At 51.8% G+C, this 16748-nt stretch overlaps 5 protein-coding genes across 5 annotated transcripts; 2 read left to right on the top strand and 3 right to left on the bottom strand.

Moving 5' to 3' along the window:
* Positions 1-922: 922 nt before the first annotated feature.
* On the bottom strand, positions 923-2752 carry AYO21_04927 (hypothetical protein; the record flags this gene model as incomplete). The annotated part of the gene is made up of 2 exons (XM_022654898.1): positions 923-2369; positions 2418-2752. The coding sequence occupies 2 exons, from the start codon at positions 2750-2752 to the stop codon at positions 923-925; spliced, it is 1782 nt and encodes a 593-aa protein (XP_022512802.1).
* Positions 2753-3109: 357 nt separating this feature from the next.
* Positions 3110-3878, top strand: AYO21_04926 (hypothetical protein; the record flags this gene model as incomplete). The annotated part of the gene is made up of 2 exons (XM_022654897.1): positions 3110-3373; positions 3423-3878. 2 exons carry the CDS (start codon positions 3110-3112, stop codon positions 3876-3878), a joined length of 720 nt encoding a protein of 239 aa, XP_022512801.1.
* A 440-nt stretch (positions 3879-4318) lies between these two features.
* On the bottom strand, positions 4319-6521 carry AYO21_04925 (acetyl-coenzyme A synthetase; the record flags this gene model as incomplete). The annotated part of the gene is made up of 4 exons (XM_022654896.1): positions 4319-4786; positions 4842-6315; positions 6370-6398; positions 6477-6521. 4 exons carry the CDS (start codon positions 6519-6521, stop codon positions 4319-4321), a joined length of 2016 nt encoding a protein of 671 aa, XP_022512800.1.
* Positions 6522-7792: 1271 nt separating this feature from the next.
* AYO21_04924 (hypothetical protein) lies at positions 7793-8725 on the bottom strand (the record flags this gene model as incomplete). Its single annotated transcript, XM_022654895.1, has 2 exons — positions 7793-8475; positions 8590-8725. 2 exons carry the CDS (start codon positions 8723-8725, stop codon positions 7793-7795), a joined length of 819 nt encoding a protein of 272 aa, XP_022512799.1.
* Positions 8726-9464: 739 nt separating this feature from the next.
* AYO21_04923 (hypothetical protein) lies at positions 9465-16002 on the top strand (the record flags this gene model as incomplete). The annotated part of the gene is made up of 5 exons (XM_022654894.1): positions 9465-9564; positions 9975-13498; positions 13730-13984; positions 14040-15833; positions 15901-16002. 5 exons carry the CDS (start codon positions 9465-9467, stop codon positions 16000-16002), a joined length of 5775 nt encoding a protein of 1924 aa, XP_022512798.1.
* Between the last annotated feature and the right edge of the window lie 746 nt (positions 16003-16748).

Here is a 16748-nt window from a genome sequence, read left to right as displayed (position 1 = left end):
TCCTGGCAAGTAGCCGGCGAAAAAAGATGTTCCCAAATTTGCCGCCATTGCCTCAGCTAGGCAAACCAGTGCAGGCGAATCCTGGAGTATTTGGGATCTTGTCCTGCTCTTTCAGGCATCAGGCGGACCTGGTGCTTTTCCAGGATCCGTTGACCAGGTGTCGGCGGTTAGGAGTGTCTTGGAGAGAATGGAGTAACAGCTGTGGCTTGATTGTTGGGCCGGAGGAAGAGCTGGAGAACGATACAGCTGGTGGACAGGGTGTGCGCATTAGCTTACGAAGTTGGGCGGCTTCATCTTGGCCCAGAGCACGAGATGCAGGAACAGTCCTGGGATAATGCTAGAGAAGATTGGGCAAAACGTGGCCTTGATCGCATATCCGTAGGCGCTCGACTCTATTTTCGGCATCGAACTGCCTGAAGGAGGGGTGATGGGGAAGAGGCCAGCAAGGCCAGAATTGGCGGTTGAAATGATACTATCGGGGGAAATGGGGGCAGCCCAAGGGGCAGAGGGCCAGATGCATTGGGTGACGGGGTTGATGAGTTTTCAGAAATAGGCGAGAGAAAGTTTGGGTTGAAAATAGACGACGAGCACCCAACGAGGAGTCCAGAATTGGAGTAGTCAGCACTCTCACGCACCAGAGAGGCGTGAGATCTGCTAAGGTTGTCAAGTACCCTGGCCCCACGATGCCGACAAAAGTCTGGCCACGGATAATAGTGACTCCGCTTCCGAGGGCAGTGATGGGTGAATTGGGCACCATTTCGGCGTCGCCTTGCTCTTCCAGCTATGTACGAAGACTTTTGTGTGTCCAGGACAGCTGAGCCACTGATCCACCCGTGATTGAACAGCCTTCTCTCGCAATCAGAACTACTCTGTACGAGAAATCTGGGCTTTTGGTCCAGCTGGATTCTGGTGGACCTCGCGTCTATTCATCATGGCTTACGACTAAATCGTGGTACCTCCGGTGCGCAGCCAATGCGAATGCCGGAATGATGTTTTCACAGACCTCGCACCGCTCCAATGGCTGGCTCTCGCTATCTTCCGATTCCCAGGCATCCTCTGCCGACATGTCAATTTCGAAGTTTGCCATTATTGCGTCGGAGGACTCAGCAGCTGGAGACATCGGGATGGACAACCCATTGTGCTCCGCTTCCTGTGGGTGGACGGTCACTTTGAAATCCTTGAGCACCTCATCCTGTCGCCGGAACATCCTTCCAATATCCCGCCCCTGACTTTCTTTTGTCTCAGCTGCTGTCTCTGCCATGTTCGTGGCAGCAACATTGATTAAGCTGAGATTCCAGCCGGCCTGTTCGTGATGTAGTTTTCGAAACATTGGAATCAGTGCTTCTTCGACCAAACGGTGGGCCAGCGCAGACGGGGTCTCATTCAGGCTGAAGACAAAGTTCGGCATAGGCCCCGATCGAGAAGTGCGCTGAAAAATGCGAGCTCGTGCTCCATCTGGACCTAGTGCTGGACGAGGTCTTGTAGACAGTCGCAGAGTCCGGGGATGTGCAACCCAGCGACGTTGCGGGATTTCGATATCGCCTCCAACCTCGTCGGTGTCCTCTAATAGATCAATATGCATGCGCCGAATCAATCTCTCACCCAAAATTTGGAGCTGCTTTTTGACTTCTTCGAAGGAGTGTAGGTACTTCATGTACGAATCCTCCTGGCTTATCTGTGAAGGAATGCGCTTCACTTTCGCGACCTCCGAGTCATCAACCCCATGAATCAAGTCCCAGATCTTTCCTCCAATACCTTTTGTTGAGCCTGGGCCAGCCAAAATATCCTCGAGCAGCTTAGATCCCATACCAGGATAAGTGCGGACATCAGCAACAGTCACTGACTCTTTCGTGCCACCGTACACTAGACCTGCAGAAAAAGCCGCATCTCGCCCAAGTATATGGGCACGGATCTTCTGGGCCAGCTTGAATCCAATGCCGGGGATCTTTCCTATGTCATGGTCATCAAGAAACTGGGTAACAGTGCTCTCAGCACCGCCAACTCGTTCACATGGTGGCAAAATTGTTGTTTGGTTTTTGGGTTTGTTCACATTTCCAGCCAACTTCGCCAATAGCTTGTTCATAGCCACTCCCACCGTGGATGTGTATCCTTTCTGGGATTCCAATTCGTGCCGAAGATGTCTTGCGAGATGGCTGCCAAGTACGAGGCGCATTTGCAACTCTTCGTATTCTTGAGAGACGTGGATAGAGGGCGACGGACTCGACGGAAAGGTAGGACCATACACACTCGATGCGTCGTATGCGAAGCCAATCGTAGGGTCGTCTCTGTTCGTGCAGAAGAAGGAGTGAGTAAGATCATTAGGATTGAGCAAACCCAGGTTGTAGTCTACCATATCCGTGCAATCGAGCCTGTAGAGCCGTCAGCAGGATGCTGACAATTGGATGACTCGAGCGTACCAGACTTCATCAAAACCAAGTCGCTCTGCCCTCCCACTCCAGATGGACTGCTGGAGGAAAGTGTACAGATCCTTGGACGCATCACGAAAACGAGTCAAGTCCTCACCTAGGACAATCACTACCTCCGGGCACACTTTTTTGGCCTCAGTGATAAGCTGAAGTTTCCGCAGACCCCTTCGTCGTGCTTCGTAGTTACAGGTTACAACAATTTGCTTTTGTTGTATGGCCAGCGGCACCGATTTGAGGGCTGGGTTCTCATTTTCGACAACTGAGGCGTAGAAACAGTCGTAGTCGAAATGGATAATGACTCGCTGCAGGCCATGAGGTCTGTGCATATTAGTATCAAGACCATGGTGGCCGGGCCCAATACTTGAGAGTGAGCACGGCTATGGCCTCATTCGCAAAGATGACAGCGGTGGTGGAATGAAGAGAAGATACCAAACTCAGTAGGATTATGTTTGTGGCTTGAGTGGTTAGCGGGCAATGTGACCCGTATGGAGGGAATGCGCCAGTCGCGTCCTATGGCTCGGTCGCGTCAAGTCGATAACAATTTACCGCATCACGTTCCTCCGAAATACTATCTGCTTCACTCTCTGCTGATTAATTTCTGCTTAAACAATTTCACCTTTCATGTCGCGTCAAAGGCAGTCCAGGTGACGGAAGGCGCAGCTGCGCCCACTACGAGCAGGTCAATGTCGAATCCCTCTTTTCCAGGTCGAAATCTCTATGCATCCTCGAGTAAGCTCCCCGATCGCACGGCGCAAAAGGCCGGAACCACTGTTCCCTCCCAGCAGTATCCGCAGTCTACATTTGGGCGACGGCCTGAGCAACAATACCAGTTCGGACAGTCTATCGCGCCCCAGCATGGCGCGTTGGGTGGGAGGCAGAGTATGGAGAAAGAATCGAACGCTCTTAGCGAATTAAGCGAGGAACAAAGAGATGAAATAAATGAAGCCGTATGCGCCGAACTCACCCTGCATCTACAGTACGTTACTAACTCTGCAGTTCTCATTATTCGACCTCGATCGGGACCGGCACCTAGACTACCATGAAGTGCGTGTCGCGATGAGATCTTTAGGGTTTTCTATGCCCAAGCCAGAAGTCGCGCAGATCATGCAATCGCAAGGAGTGCCGAAGCCACAGTTTAAGAGAGGGCCTCCCGTCAAAGGACAACAGACATATCACTCTAGCCAGCTTCTTTTACCACAAAACGCGTTTCAGCGCATAGCGGCGCAAAAGATATTCGAACGCGACCCTACAGAGGAAGTTGAACGAGCCCTATTACTATTCGATCCAGACCAGCGAGGTTACATTGAAGTGGATGATATTCGCAGAGTCGCTCGAGAACTAGGTGAGACGGGTCTCGAGGATGAAGAAATACAGGCAATGGTGGAGGAGTTTGACTATGACGGGACAGGAAGCGTTGCGAAAGAGGCCTTTTATGCCATTTGTCTGCAATGAGCGTTTCCCTCTGATTATATTTGATGAAACTGATGATATCCCACGATGAGAACGACTTGGTTGGAATTGACGGCGTCCAAATTGTTGGAGACATTCCAGCTGTCGTGAATCTAATCAGGCTATTGGTTTTTATGGCCCAGTCTTGACTTGTATAATAATGGTGAGACGGGAATTGGCGTCATCGAAGCAAAGGTTGAACTAGCTGACTAGCTAACACATAGTGATGACCAGTTGCGCCGCAGTTCAGACGCGCAAACACGGAAAAGACGGTCATGACAATGATTTTTCTGGAGCTCCATGCTACACAAAAAGTGCTATATACTCTCCGCTGCCCTTCGTCCCAAATAGCTGAGATACACTGAAGAAATCCAATCAAAAGTGCCCCGAGGGTATATCTTCCACATTTATTTCAGCACCGCCCTACCTGGTTTATTCATCCCTCACTTCTTCTTTGACGCCTTGACCGTCTCGATGATCTTATCAACCACACTGGGATCGCTGAGGGTCGACGTATCTCCAAGGCTGTCCTCCTCTCCGCTCAAAATCTTTCTTAGAATTCTCCTCATGATCTTGCCGGAGCGAGTCTTGGGGAGATCGTCGACGACGAAGACGGCCTTTGGTGCTGCAAACGGACCAATGGACTTGCGCACTTGGAGGATCAGGTCCTTGCGTATCGGTTCACCGCTATCCACGCCATCCTTCAGCGACACAAACGCATTGACAGCTTGGCCCGTGAGTTCGTCGTTGATACCAACCACGGCAGCTTCAGCGACCCCTTCGTGTTCGATGAGGGCAGCTTCGATTTCTGCAGTGGACAAACGATGTCCAGAGACATTAACGACGTCATCGACACGACCCCGAATCCAGTAGTAACCTTCGTGATCACGACCGGCGCCGTCACCAGTAAACTGTTCTCAACGTCAGTTGATCCGTCCCTTGAAGCCTGTCAGGGAGAAAACTCACATAATAACCCTTGTACACGTTCAAATAGGTGTCCATGTATCTTTGATGTGCACCCCAGACAGTTCGCGCCATGCTTGGCCACGGCTGCTTGAATGCCAGCACCCCCTCCACATCATTGCCCTCAATTTCCTCACCAGAGACTGGGTCAATAATCGCAGGTTCAATACCGAAGAAGGGAAGCGAGGCACTGCCCGGTTTCGTCGGCGTCACACCAGCCAGCGGTGTGATCACATGAGAGCCGGTCTCGGTTTGCCAGTAGGTGTCAACAATATGAGCCTCTTCCTTGCCGACAGCTTCAAAATACCACTTCCAGACCTCGGCCGCGATTGGTTCACCAACCGAGCCCAAAACTCGCAGCTTGTGCAGCTGATGGTGGATATGCTCATCACCAGCTCTCTTCAACAGGCGGAGAGCGGTGGGGGCGACATAGAATTGCGTGACGCTGTGCTTGTCGATCACGTCCCAGTATCGGGAGAAGTTGGGGTAGGCTGGCGTACCCTCGAAGACCACGGTCGCGACACCAAGGAGGAGCGGCGCATATACGACGTAGGTATGCCCAGTGATCCAACCGACATCACCACCGCAGAAGAAGACATCATTGTCGTGGATATCGAAGACGTACTTGCCGGTTGTTGCAGCACCTAGGAGGTAGCCTGCGGTCGAGTGCATGACACCTTTGGGCTTACCAGTAGAGCCCGATGTGTAGAGCAGGAAAAGAGGATCCTCCGATGCCATGGACTCCGGGGCAATATAGGCGGGGTATTTTGCAGTCTCTTCATGCCACCAGTAATCTCGGCCTTTTGTCCACGGTACATCCGCACCTGTCCTCTGATAGACGAGCACGTGAGTGACACCCGGGCATTTCTTCAGTGCTTCATCAACAATCTTCTTGGTCCCGATCAGTTTGCCGCCACGCTTTCCTTCGTCGGTGGTAATGACGACTTTGGAATTGGCGTCGTTGATTCGGTCTGCTAGCGAGCCGGATGAGAAACCGGCAAAGACAACCGAGTGCACGGCGCCAATGCGGGTGACGGCGAGGAAAGAAATGACTGCTTCAGGAATCATGGGCAGGTAGAGGGCAACGGTATCGCCTTTCCTGACACCCATCTGTTTTAGGGTGTAGGCTACTCGTGAAACTTCGCGGAGGAGCTCGCCGTAGGTGAGGACACGACCCTCACCGGGTTCGTCTGCCTCGTAGATCACAGCAGGCTTGTCGGGGTTTTTGAAGGCGTGGCGGTCGACGCAGTTATAGCTGGCATTGAGGCGACCCTCTAAAAACCACGCGGCGTCGCCATTGGCGAAAGAGCCAGACCGAACGGTCTTGAAGTCTTTGTCCCAGTCCAGTAGTTCTCGGGCCATCTTTGCCCAGAACTTATCCGGCTGTTCGATGGACTCCTTGTACATGGCATAGTATTCGTCGAGGTCCTTAATGTGAGCCTTTCCGGGGCCTTTGGTGAAAAAGGGTTTAGGAACACTGCAAGGAGGTCAGAGCTGCCTGCCGTGCTAACAGTCGGACTTTGAAGCTTACTGGAAGGTGTCGACCTCGTGGGCTTCCGCCTGTGTGCCCATGGTCAGCGTGAGAAACACTTTTGAGAAGACACTTCGGGGAAAAGGAACATAACAAGAGCGACTTACCACGACGGGCCCTTTTTTGGGAGGCTGGACGTCGCCTTCAGACATTTTGTTCTATACGGACTGCTCGGCGACCTTGTTCAATGATAGGAGAGGAGAGGAGAGTAACAAGCGTGAGAGGAAAAGTCGAGCTCAGATAGACTCGAGGAGCGGGGAGTGGGTGGGTGTTTATATCGTGCGTGTTGCACCAGTGCGTAACGTCAAAGGGTAGAGAAGCAGGACCCGCATCCAGGGCGGGGAGATCAGGAGGTCTAATATAGAATAGTGCAGGCAAAGCAAACCCAACAAGAAGATGACGATTGAAATTCAACACACTTGGCTTGTACACCCTAACGGTTGCTCTCCATTTCTCCCTCTCTCCTTTCGCTTGCACATACGATTCAATCGCCTGACGCGGAGGAGAAGGAGCTCTCGAATCGCCATCCAACTCACCCCGCAGCGGCGAATCGACGCCCCAAGAGTCCAGTAGACGAGTTTTTGCCCAAAAATCCCAAACCCTCCCGCAGACCCATGCGTGCCTTGTCCCTTTTGAGACGCCGTCTGACGAAATTAACTGAAAATCCTCGCGCGGACGGGGAAGGCTGGAGCTGTTTCGATTGGGTTTCCGGGCCCAGCGATGGGTGCTCCTTGGTCGCCGCGCCAATCCGAAGCTGATGCCCCTCCATTTTCCTTTTATCCGTTGCGGACGGCGACAAGTTACGGAGGAATGCCATGAAAAGCCCAGTCCATCCGGGTTGGAGCCATGGCCAGAGAATCGCGATCCCTATAGCCTGTCTGGTCTTCCAAGCCAGCTTTGCCATCCATGAGTCTGCGCAGATCCTGCGAGCTCTTCATGGCAATCGCCATACCAAGGAACCCAAGTCCATACCCCGCGGGGTCTCTCACGCAAAAGCGTCACGCGTGCCAAAAGAAAACCCTCTCGGCCTTGCATCATCGCCCTTGGAGCATGACATCTGACCCTGGACATATGGAATCGGTGGTCCAATGGTGTGCTGCGCGAGAAATGCCCCGGCTGAGTCCAACGGGAGCATGCAGCCTCCGGAAGTCTGCGCCCAGCCGAGGGAAGCCCTCTCGGCAACTCAGCCAAATCCAGGAGACAGACATCGCCCATATTACGGACTGTTCGCAATCTAGATGCAGGCAGGCTTGTCCCGCTTATTTGGCCAAGCTTGTGGTGTGATGCTTCTGTCCAGTGTTTGTTCTTGTAGTTGCGAATGCCGGACTAGGTGAAAGAAGCAGGTACGCTGGAAAGAGAACTCATCTGACAATAATGTCGCCACACACAACAGCTGTGGTTTGTACTTGGGATATTTCCACCCTCAGCTTCCTTTCATCCAGGACGCTAATCCCAGCATGAACACCATAATCGCGCCGTCCCCGATGAATTCCTTGCCCATTTGTATCCACAGCCTTATTCCGCTTTTGCCCGACTGGCCTTTTGATACTGCTCTTGCGCCCTGGACCACTAGTTCTCCGGTCATGAACACAACAAACGGGTTCTGGAAGGTCGCTGGTGCCGGTGGATTCTCACCATACGTTTGAGTGGATTCATGTATGCGGAATACCAGGTAGAAGCCCGCCATCAAGGCGAAAATAACATGCACGGCTTTCCAGAAGCGTGTCGCCTGTATCTCGGCCTGGCTAGGTGGCGCCTTCGGATCTCCCATCACCATGTTCGTGAGGAAGGAAGGAAGGCCCGTTACCTTTGAGATGTCGTCGGGAGACAATCCGGGGCCAGCACCCATCCCACCAGGAGCATTGGGATCTGTTGAACTATCCATTCCTCCTATCATTGTTTGCAGCATCTTCAACATCGGGTCTTCCTCCTGTGTTTGGCCTGGTCCTCCTTGTGACAAGGGCTGTCGCAACATTGCCTTCAAGTACTCCTCCTGCGCTTTTAGCTGTTCCGCCGTCGGCGAGGCACCGGGTCCTCCAGGCGGTGGATCCATCGATTCTGGAGGAGATCTTGGAGGTGGCGTTGAAACTGGGGTTTCGTTGCGCACTGTGAGTAGAACCTCTTAGCCTGCTTTTTCTGGCAAATGTCCTGTAGTCGCATGTCGCGTGCAAATGATTTCCTGTTCAAGCACGACAGATCTGTGCCTAGAGTATCACTCACTGCTTTCCGGGGTCCTTCCACTCAATCTTGTAATCTTGTCCAGTCTCTCTGCCGCTGAGCCTGTGATTTTCGCTTCCCGCTTCTGTCGGCGAATGCGAGCTTGTCGCTGCGCTGGCGTCTCTTCCATCTCAGCCATCCTCACGATATCTGAAGAATATATCCTGTTGCCAACGACTGCGCAAGTCCTGTTACAGGCCTCTGATGGGGTGATCACTCTTTTAGCCAGATGTTGAGGAAGACTAAAGAGTAATTCGTATGCGCTTCGTTGCAATCGGACCGATTTCTGGGGAAATGGGGTGCGGTTCAGGAGCGCACAGGCAAGGGTTCAGAGAGCAAACAGCAGGAAAAGAGACAAAGTGTGGGTAGTGGATGTACCCCAGTCAGGTTTCAGCCTGTTCACAATCGGTGCATTGTCAGAAATCGAAAACAATTCGAAATGACGTACAGAGTGATTTGGCGCCTGCTACACGAGTCAAGCCTGTCAGAGCGAGTCATGTGATCTCGACTTGGCAGCCTAAGTGCAGAGATCCGCAGCTCATAGCGAAGGTCAAATCATCTCCATCCACCTCCCTTGGGGCGCGTTCATCCTCCTCTTATTCTTCTATTTGGTCGAAAAGTTACCTCGAGCGTATTCAGGCGCCGAGTCGTCGAGGGGTGAATCGATCACTTTCATCCACAGAGCTCTTCTGCCTGCGATATCCCCGGGTCGACTCGAACCCTCGTCTTTTTGGGCGCGTCACGAATTTCTTAGACCACTTTTCTATTCTCATTCCAATCCTCATTCCAATCGATTCGTCCGCTCTTTTTTTTGTCTTCATAAATCTCATCCTTCGCTTCCGAAAATTGCGCAAAGACGCGCCTCGATACCCGCCAACATGTCTTTTGGCGGTGGCGGCGGTTTCTCCTTCGGGTCGAGCAACAATACTCAAAACACGGGATTTGGAGGGTTCGGCAGCAATACCAATACTAGTACAGGTAAGTCAGAACTCGGATCAGGTCAGACAAGGAGGCCCTCTGATGTTTTTCTTTGTGATTCAGGGTTCGGTACAAACACGAGCACTACTGGCTTTGGTTCCAGCACTGCGCCAGCAAATCCATTTGGAGGCAGCACATTCGGCTCTAACACTAGTGGTGTGTGAATCATTCTTTCATTAGGCAAAGAGTCTTGACATTTTTGCACTGCCTGACCTGCGATATCCCCATGTTCCTTGTCCAAGAGTCTCTCTCTCTTGTTGTCGTAAATCTTCCCTCGTAACAAATGTCTCGGTTGAGGACTCCCCAACAAGGGTCCAAGCGACGACTGTCTCCTATCAATTTCACCCTTGTTGATGATGCGACTTCTTCACCTTCCATTCAGACCAAAAAACTAACGATGAGTTCTCAAGGTTTTGGTGGCAATACCAATACGTCCGGCTCCCTCTTTGGCAACAAGCCTGCCTCGAACCCTTTCGGATCGACAACCACAAACACAACAGGTGGACTATTTGGCAGCTCAAACACAAATACTGGATTTGGGTCGGGAAGTGGATTTGGAAGCACCAACAATGCCTTTGGCAATAACACTGGGGGTTCAAGCTTCAGTTTTGGAAGCGCGTCGAAACCTGCTTTTGGTTCCGGTACCAACTCGACTCCCATGTTTGGTCAAGGAGGTGCAGGGACAACTGGCGGTTTTGGATCGACTTCAAGCCCATTCGGTGCTGCTGGCAGCGGAACGGCTCTAAGCAATCAACCTGTCCCTCCATCCGAGGGCACCGCTTCCACGCCATATGCGCCCACGCTCGAAAAGGAAGCTGCAGGCCTATCCAGTAACTACCAGAGCATCAACTTTATGCCACCCTACCAAAAGTACTCATTCGAAGAGTTGCGACTAGCAGATTACAATGCTGGCCGCAGGTATGGAAACTCCACGGGCCAGGCGGGTGGGTTTGGTTCAAGCACTTTTGGGGGCTTTGGCACAAGCAACACTGGTTTTGGCACAAACACGAACACGAATCCTTTCGGCACGACAACCACGTCCTCATCAGGCTTCGGCTCCAATACAGCAACGACCGGTTTTGGTGGCGGTAATAGCCTGTTCGGAAACAAGCCTGCTGGTACAAATCTGTTCGGCCAGCAGTCCTCTGCTGCGCCTTCTAATACCCTCTTCGGAACCTCCAACACTGCGACAAATGCATTCGGTAGCGGGAGCACGGGGTTCGGGTCAGGAGGGGGTCTCTTCAATCAGAACCAAAACCAGAGTAAGCCAGGATTGTTTAACACCTCATCAAGTACTCCCTCGGCATTCTCGTTCGGCAACGCCAACACTGCCAATACGAACACCGGAAATGGTTTGTTTGGCAATAACACCAATACCGCGAACACTAATGCATTTGGTGGGAATCAACAACAACCTGGAGGAATGTTCGGGAACAATGCCAATCAGCAACAGCAAAAGCCCTCACTTTTCAACAACACAGCGTTTGGAGCATCAGCAAATCAGAATCAACAGCAAGGTGGTCCCTTCGGCAATAACAACAACGCACCCACCAGTGGTGGCATTTTTGGCAACAACACCAACACCAATACCGCTACCAGTGGTGGTATGTTTGGCACTAACAACACCCAGGGTACGTCTATGTTCGGATCTAATGCCAACAATCAGCAGAAACCGGGTGGTATATTTGGCGGGAGCACATTCGGGAACACTGGCACCAATACTGGTGGAGGTATTTTTGGAAATTCCAACAACCAACAACAGCCAGGAGGCTTGTTCGCACCCACAAATACGAACACAGGTTCAGGGTTTTCCTTTGGAAATACTGTCAACAAACCTGCCACCGGTTCTCTCTTCAACACTACGAACAACCAGCAGGGCGGCTTCGGTGGCTCAACTGGTGGCTTTGGAGGCCTGTTCGGCACTTCCCAAAATAACCAACAGAATCAACAGCAACCAGATTTCAAGGTTTCGTCCTTGAATGATCCTAACCCTTATGGGCAAACCTCTATCTGGACTGGGCTGCCCGTGCCTACACCGGATAATTCAAAGCCACTTTTCACACCTTTGTCTGCCACCCAGAAGTTGAAGGAGAGTCAATCAAAGCCACCGCCGAGCCTCAGACTCAATCAATCTCGTTACATGACGCCACCTAGACGATCTGGCTTCGGGTTCTCTTATTCGACCTATGGCACACCAAACAGTGCGGCCAGCACACCTGGCGGAAGTGGCTTAAGTAGCAGCATGTACGGTAGCCGTTCCTTCAATGGAGGCAGCTTCGGCCGCTCATTTGGCAAGAGTGCATCTACCAACAATTTGAGGTCTCACTTTGCAGGAGATGGCGAAGGCGTGCTTAGCCCTAATGCGTTTGCTTCCACAAATACCAGATGGTCAAGTGGAAATATGCGTAGGTTGACGATTGATCGGAGCATCAGAAACGATCTTTTCAGCCGACCTTCACTCCCTGCTTTCCCAACAAATGCTCTCAGCCAGTCAGTCAATGGGAACAATGAAGTTGCTGTTGTTACAAATGGTGAACCGTCGTCGACCAGCGAACCGGCGAACAAGCTGAAGAAACGCGTGAGCTTCGACAAAGATACCACTGGGGGTTCAAACGGGGCGTTGAATGGCGAATCTGGAGCCTTGGTGAGAACCGAGAGTGACAAAGACGAGGCTGATGGGTCTGCAGCTAGCCGTACTGTGAATGGCACGACAACATCTGAGGCCGAACCAGCTCGCGGCAATGAGCTCGCTGTTGTTCCAGAAGATCGCGAGTCTGATGACGTGATCTCCAGGAAGACGACCGTCCAAGCCAAGCCAGATCCTCAACCTGGGGACTACTGGATGAAACCTACTCGTGCTGAGCTGAGCAAGATGCCTCGTGAGAAGCTGTCCCGATTTGTCGGATTCGAGGTTGGCCGAAAAGGGTGTGGTAAGGTTGTGTTCAACGGTCCTGTTGATCTAACAAGCATCCCTCTGGATGATCTCTATGAGAAGATTGTGGAAATTCGTCTGCGATCAGTCACCGTCTATCCTGATGCCAGTTCCAAACCACCGGTGGGCAAGGGCTTGAACGTGCCGTCGACAATTTCCATTGAGAACTCCTGGCCACGATCCCGGGGTCAGCCTTCTTCTGCCACAAGCGGACCCATCTTCGAGAAGCATGTCAATCGTCTCAAGAAGATGCATGGTACCGAATTCGTGAACTACGAAGTGACCACGGGTGTATGGACGTTCCGTGTCCCTCACTACACCCGCTATGGTTTGGACTACGACGAAGACGACGACATGGGCCAGAGTCTGCTGTCTGCTCCCCCTGACTCACTGAACAGCGCCCGCTCCACCGAAAGTTCGGGGATGGACGTTGACAGTGAAGTACATGATGATGACGAGCTTGATGGTAACGATGATACATTTGCGTTCAAACAAAAAACTCTACCTGGTGGGTATGGTCGGCAGTCCGTTGTTGACTATAGTGACGACGTTCCTGCGGCTCAGACAATTGAGGAAGGTGCCGAGGATTCTGAAATGGAAGAAGACGATTCCGATTACGAAGACACCGACAACGAAGTGAGCATGGTAGGCTCATATCCTCCACCTATTGTTAGTCCCAGCAAACCGATCCTCAAGCCGAGCACTGCGGGCACACCCGGCAAGGCGCTCATCAACATTGACGGGGACTGGGCGGAACAACTCCAACGCACCATCAGTCCACGAAAACAGAACCGTGATGCTCTTCGACAGGTGCAGAGCAAAGTCCTTCTGGACCGCACGTACGAACCAATGAAACCGAGTTTTGACTTCAACAAGAACGTCAACAAGAGTGAATTTCGAACGAGTATCGACATTATGAATTCGCTTTTCAGCAGACACGAGGAAAGAATGGCCGAATTGAAGGGAAAGAAGGGAAAGCCGCAGGCTGGTCCGGATTTTGAGGTTTGAATTCCCTACCCCTATTCTTCTCCCTCCCATTCCTTTTGACCTCCTGTGCCTTTGAATCCTGTGGCCGTGATCAGTCGGTTTGTCGTGACATGGAAGTGAGGACGTGATGTTCGCATCATTACACAATGTCCAGGGCTCGGAGGCACATGTTGCGGTCACCGATAGCACATATATATGTAGGTAGTTTAATGAGAAACACATTTACTGAAACATTTCATGTTCTAGTTCCCCTATGCAAAGCGCGCGAAGACATTCGAAGACCAAATGCGAGATGATTCCACTGAGCTTGGTGAAAACGATAAGCTCTGGCACGCGAGTTTCAAGCCTCATTTCACGTCTACTGGTCAGCTTGTTTACAAGTCATCCACATCCAGCGCTCCTGGCGACGAAAGGGATTGGATCGCAAAGGTGCTGGCGCAAACCGAAGCTACAGGTCGGGAGGTTCTGATGACTTCTCTCCAACCAGTTAGCATTGATAATGTACGGGTATACAGATATGTCCGTGTTGGTGATATTGTCTGACAATTTCATTCAGGTTACTACGTATGTCAAGTCAATCTTGACAGATGCTCAAGTGGTGCTCGTGGACAATGTTCCCCTGGTCAAACACGATGCCATCTCGTTCTCTCAAGTCAAGAATCACCTCATACAGCAGCGCTGTCCTCCCGACGAACTGGACATCTACGAATTACTTCATGTCCTTTTCGATGACTACGAGGACGAGTTTACTCAAGGCCTAAATCGCCAGCAACACCGTGAGTTCGATTTGCGCATCCGCAAGGATCGCCTTTCGAAGTATTTCTCGGAGCTAATATGGCGCCGCCACGGCGAGCGTATCGAAGACGCCTCCAAACTCAACGGCGCAACAGCAGCCATTATGCAACTTACGGCGAACGGCACTCATGCTGCGTGTGACGCGCTCATGCAAGAGAAGGACTTTCACCTTGCATTGTTGGTCGCACAAATCGGACAGGCAGATGCAGCTTTCCAGGATGACATGGCTGATCAAATCTCTGCATGGCGCGGACAGGGGGTGATTTCCGAAATGAGCGAGGAGATACGTGCACTGTACGAGATATTGTCGGGAAACACCTGCATTGTGCAGGGAAAGCAGAATGTGCCTGTCGAAGATCGGGCGTCGACCTTCGCCATCTCTGAAAAGTTTGAATTGGACTGGATTCAGGCTTTTGCGTTGTGCTTCTGGTATGGAAGGCACAAGGACGGAGAGATCTGGGAAGTGGTCGCGGATTTCCAGGAAAATTTGAGTTCAGGGCTTGAATCGGCTACGCCTCTGCGTGGGGAGCACGAGGATGAGGATCCTCTGTGGGTGGTGTTGAAGATTTTTGCGAGCAATAATGGGTCCACCAAAGCCAGGGCTGGTAGCAGGACGACACCTTCTGCCAGCGGTCGGGTCGAGAAGCCGGTAATCCCTCAGGCCCTTTCGGCTCTGTCACAGCCTTGGGATTCTTGGAGAACTTTCCGCCTCCATCACACCATTGTTGCCACGATACCAGGGGTGTCAATTGACCAGGACAGATCCGACGACCTAGCCATGTCACTCGCTTTCGAGCACTCGGCACGCACAAATACGCTGGGCGCGGTCTATGCACTTCTCCACCTCTCCAAACCATCTCAGCGGGCTGCTCAGATCCGCCACCTCTTCAATCACCATGCCGCAACATTACCGTATGCACCACGTACCGACAGCGCCACAACCAGTCAAGATTCGTCCTTGTGGACCGCTTTCACTGCATCTCTCCGGATTCCTGCATCATGGATTCACCAGTCCAAAGCTCTTCACGCGCGTTCATGCAATAATCCCCTTGCAGAATTGAACTATCTCTTAGCGGCGGGAGACTTTGGCAGCGCTCATGATTGCTTCCTTCACCGTGTAGCTCCACGACTGGTCATTGACGAAGACTGGAACACTCTTCGAGAGGTGTTGGGGTGGTTCGGAGATGAGGCAGAGGGAAAGGTCAATGCCGCCGTGGCGAGCGACAGCGCTACAGGGTCAACGGAATGGAAAGACGGCGGACAAGTCTACACGGATTTTACAGAACTGATGGCGCTGATGGATACCTCTCAGGCACAACGACGTGGTTCTGCCGAAGGCACGTCGAAGAGAGCACTGCTTGCCCGACTTCAAGTGTCACTGACGGAGTTGAACGCACGATTTAAACATGCCGCGACAGGGCCTAGATCGAGCCACACAGACTTGAACAAGGACCGCGAGAAGCTTGAGGAGATGGTTGCGCTGCGCGAGATGGGACGAATGGTTGCAAAGGCTTTGGAGCTGGAGCTGGAGATGGACAATGGCGTCAGTGAGCAGGTATGTTGCCAGGTATTTGATTTGCTGTTGCATGTGAGCAGTGTACTGACATTACCTGTGCGAGCAGAGACATATCCTCGACCTTCCCCTTACGACGGACGCGAGGCTCGTGCATGCACGAACTTTGGGGGTGGATTATTATCGTGGTGTAATGGCCATGGCACGGTGAATCTAGTTTGCTGCAGAGATTGGCCCCACAAGGACGTGGGTGATTTGGTGTGAGAGATGATAGAGGGCCGGGGTGTCGACGACGCGGGACTGGTTCAGGTTTACGTACGGGCGAGTTACCTTGGAATTTTCGAACTCGGTCGTTCATTCTGGAGGGGATAAAGACGGTTGAACCGAGAATAGAATCACAGGAGGGTCTTGATAACGAGACATTCTAGTGACCAGGCGGGTTTACTCGGTGCAGGCAGGGGTTAGATGATTCGTGATGAAAATGTCGGTTGTGAGTGAAGAAAGCAGACTCTTTTTCCAGCTAGCTCTTGCAAAGGGATCTACTTGGTTTTCCTCTGTTGTGTTCTTCTACAGACCTGACTCACCGGAAACAAGTACGCTGGTCTATTATTATGGTTGACACGAACGAGAAAATCGGGTCGTATCCATATCTCAAGTAGAACTTTACTACCACTGCCTCAACTCTTTAACTTTTTCACATTTATCAGCTGTAATGTCAGATATTCCTCCGCAATCGACCATAGGATGTGGAATACAGGGCTTCCCGTTCGCTCAGCCGTACTTAAGCCACATGCCGGTCAGTTAGTACTACCGTGGGTGACCAGGTGGGAATCCTGACTGTTGATTGTTTTTGTTTCTCAAGAAATCTTTTGGTCTCTTGAAGAGAAGAGGTTAGTATAGATTTTGATATACTTCGATTTTTGTTGCCAAGGAGGGTGGATGGTTGGAAACTAATGC

Source organism: Fonsecaea monophora, assembly GCF_001642475.1.
Source record: "Fonsecaea monophora strain CBS 269.37 chromosome Unknown Scaff29, whole genome shotgun sequence".
NCBI lineage: Eukaryota > Fungi > Ascomycota > Eurotiomycetes > Chaetothyriales > Herpotrichiellaceae > Fonsecaea > Fonsecaea monophora.
This window is presented reverse-complemented; position numbering and strand designations above follow the sequence as displayed.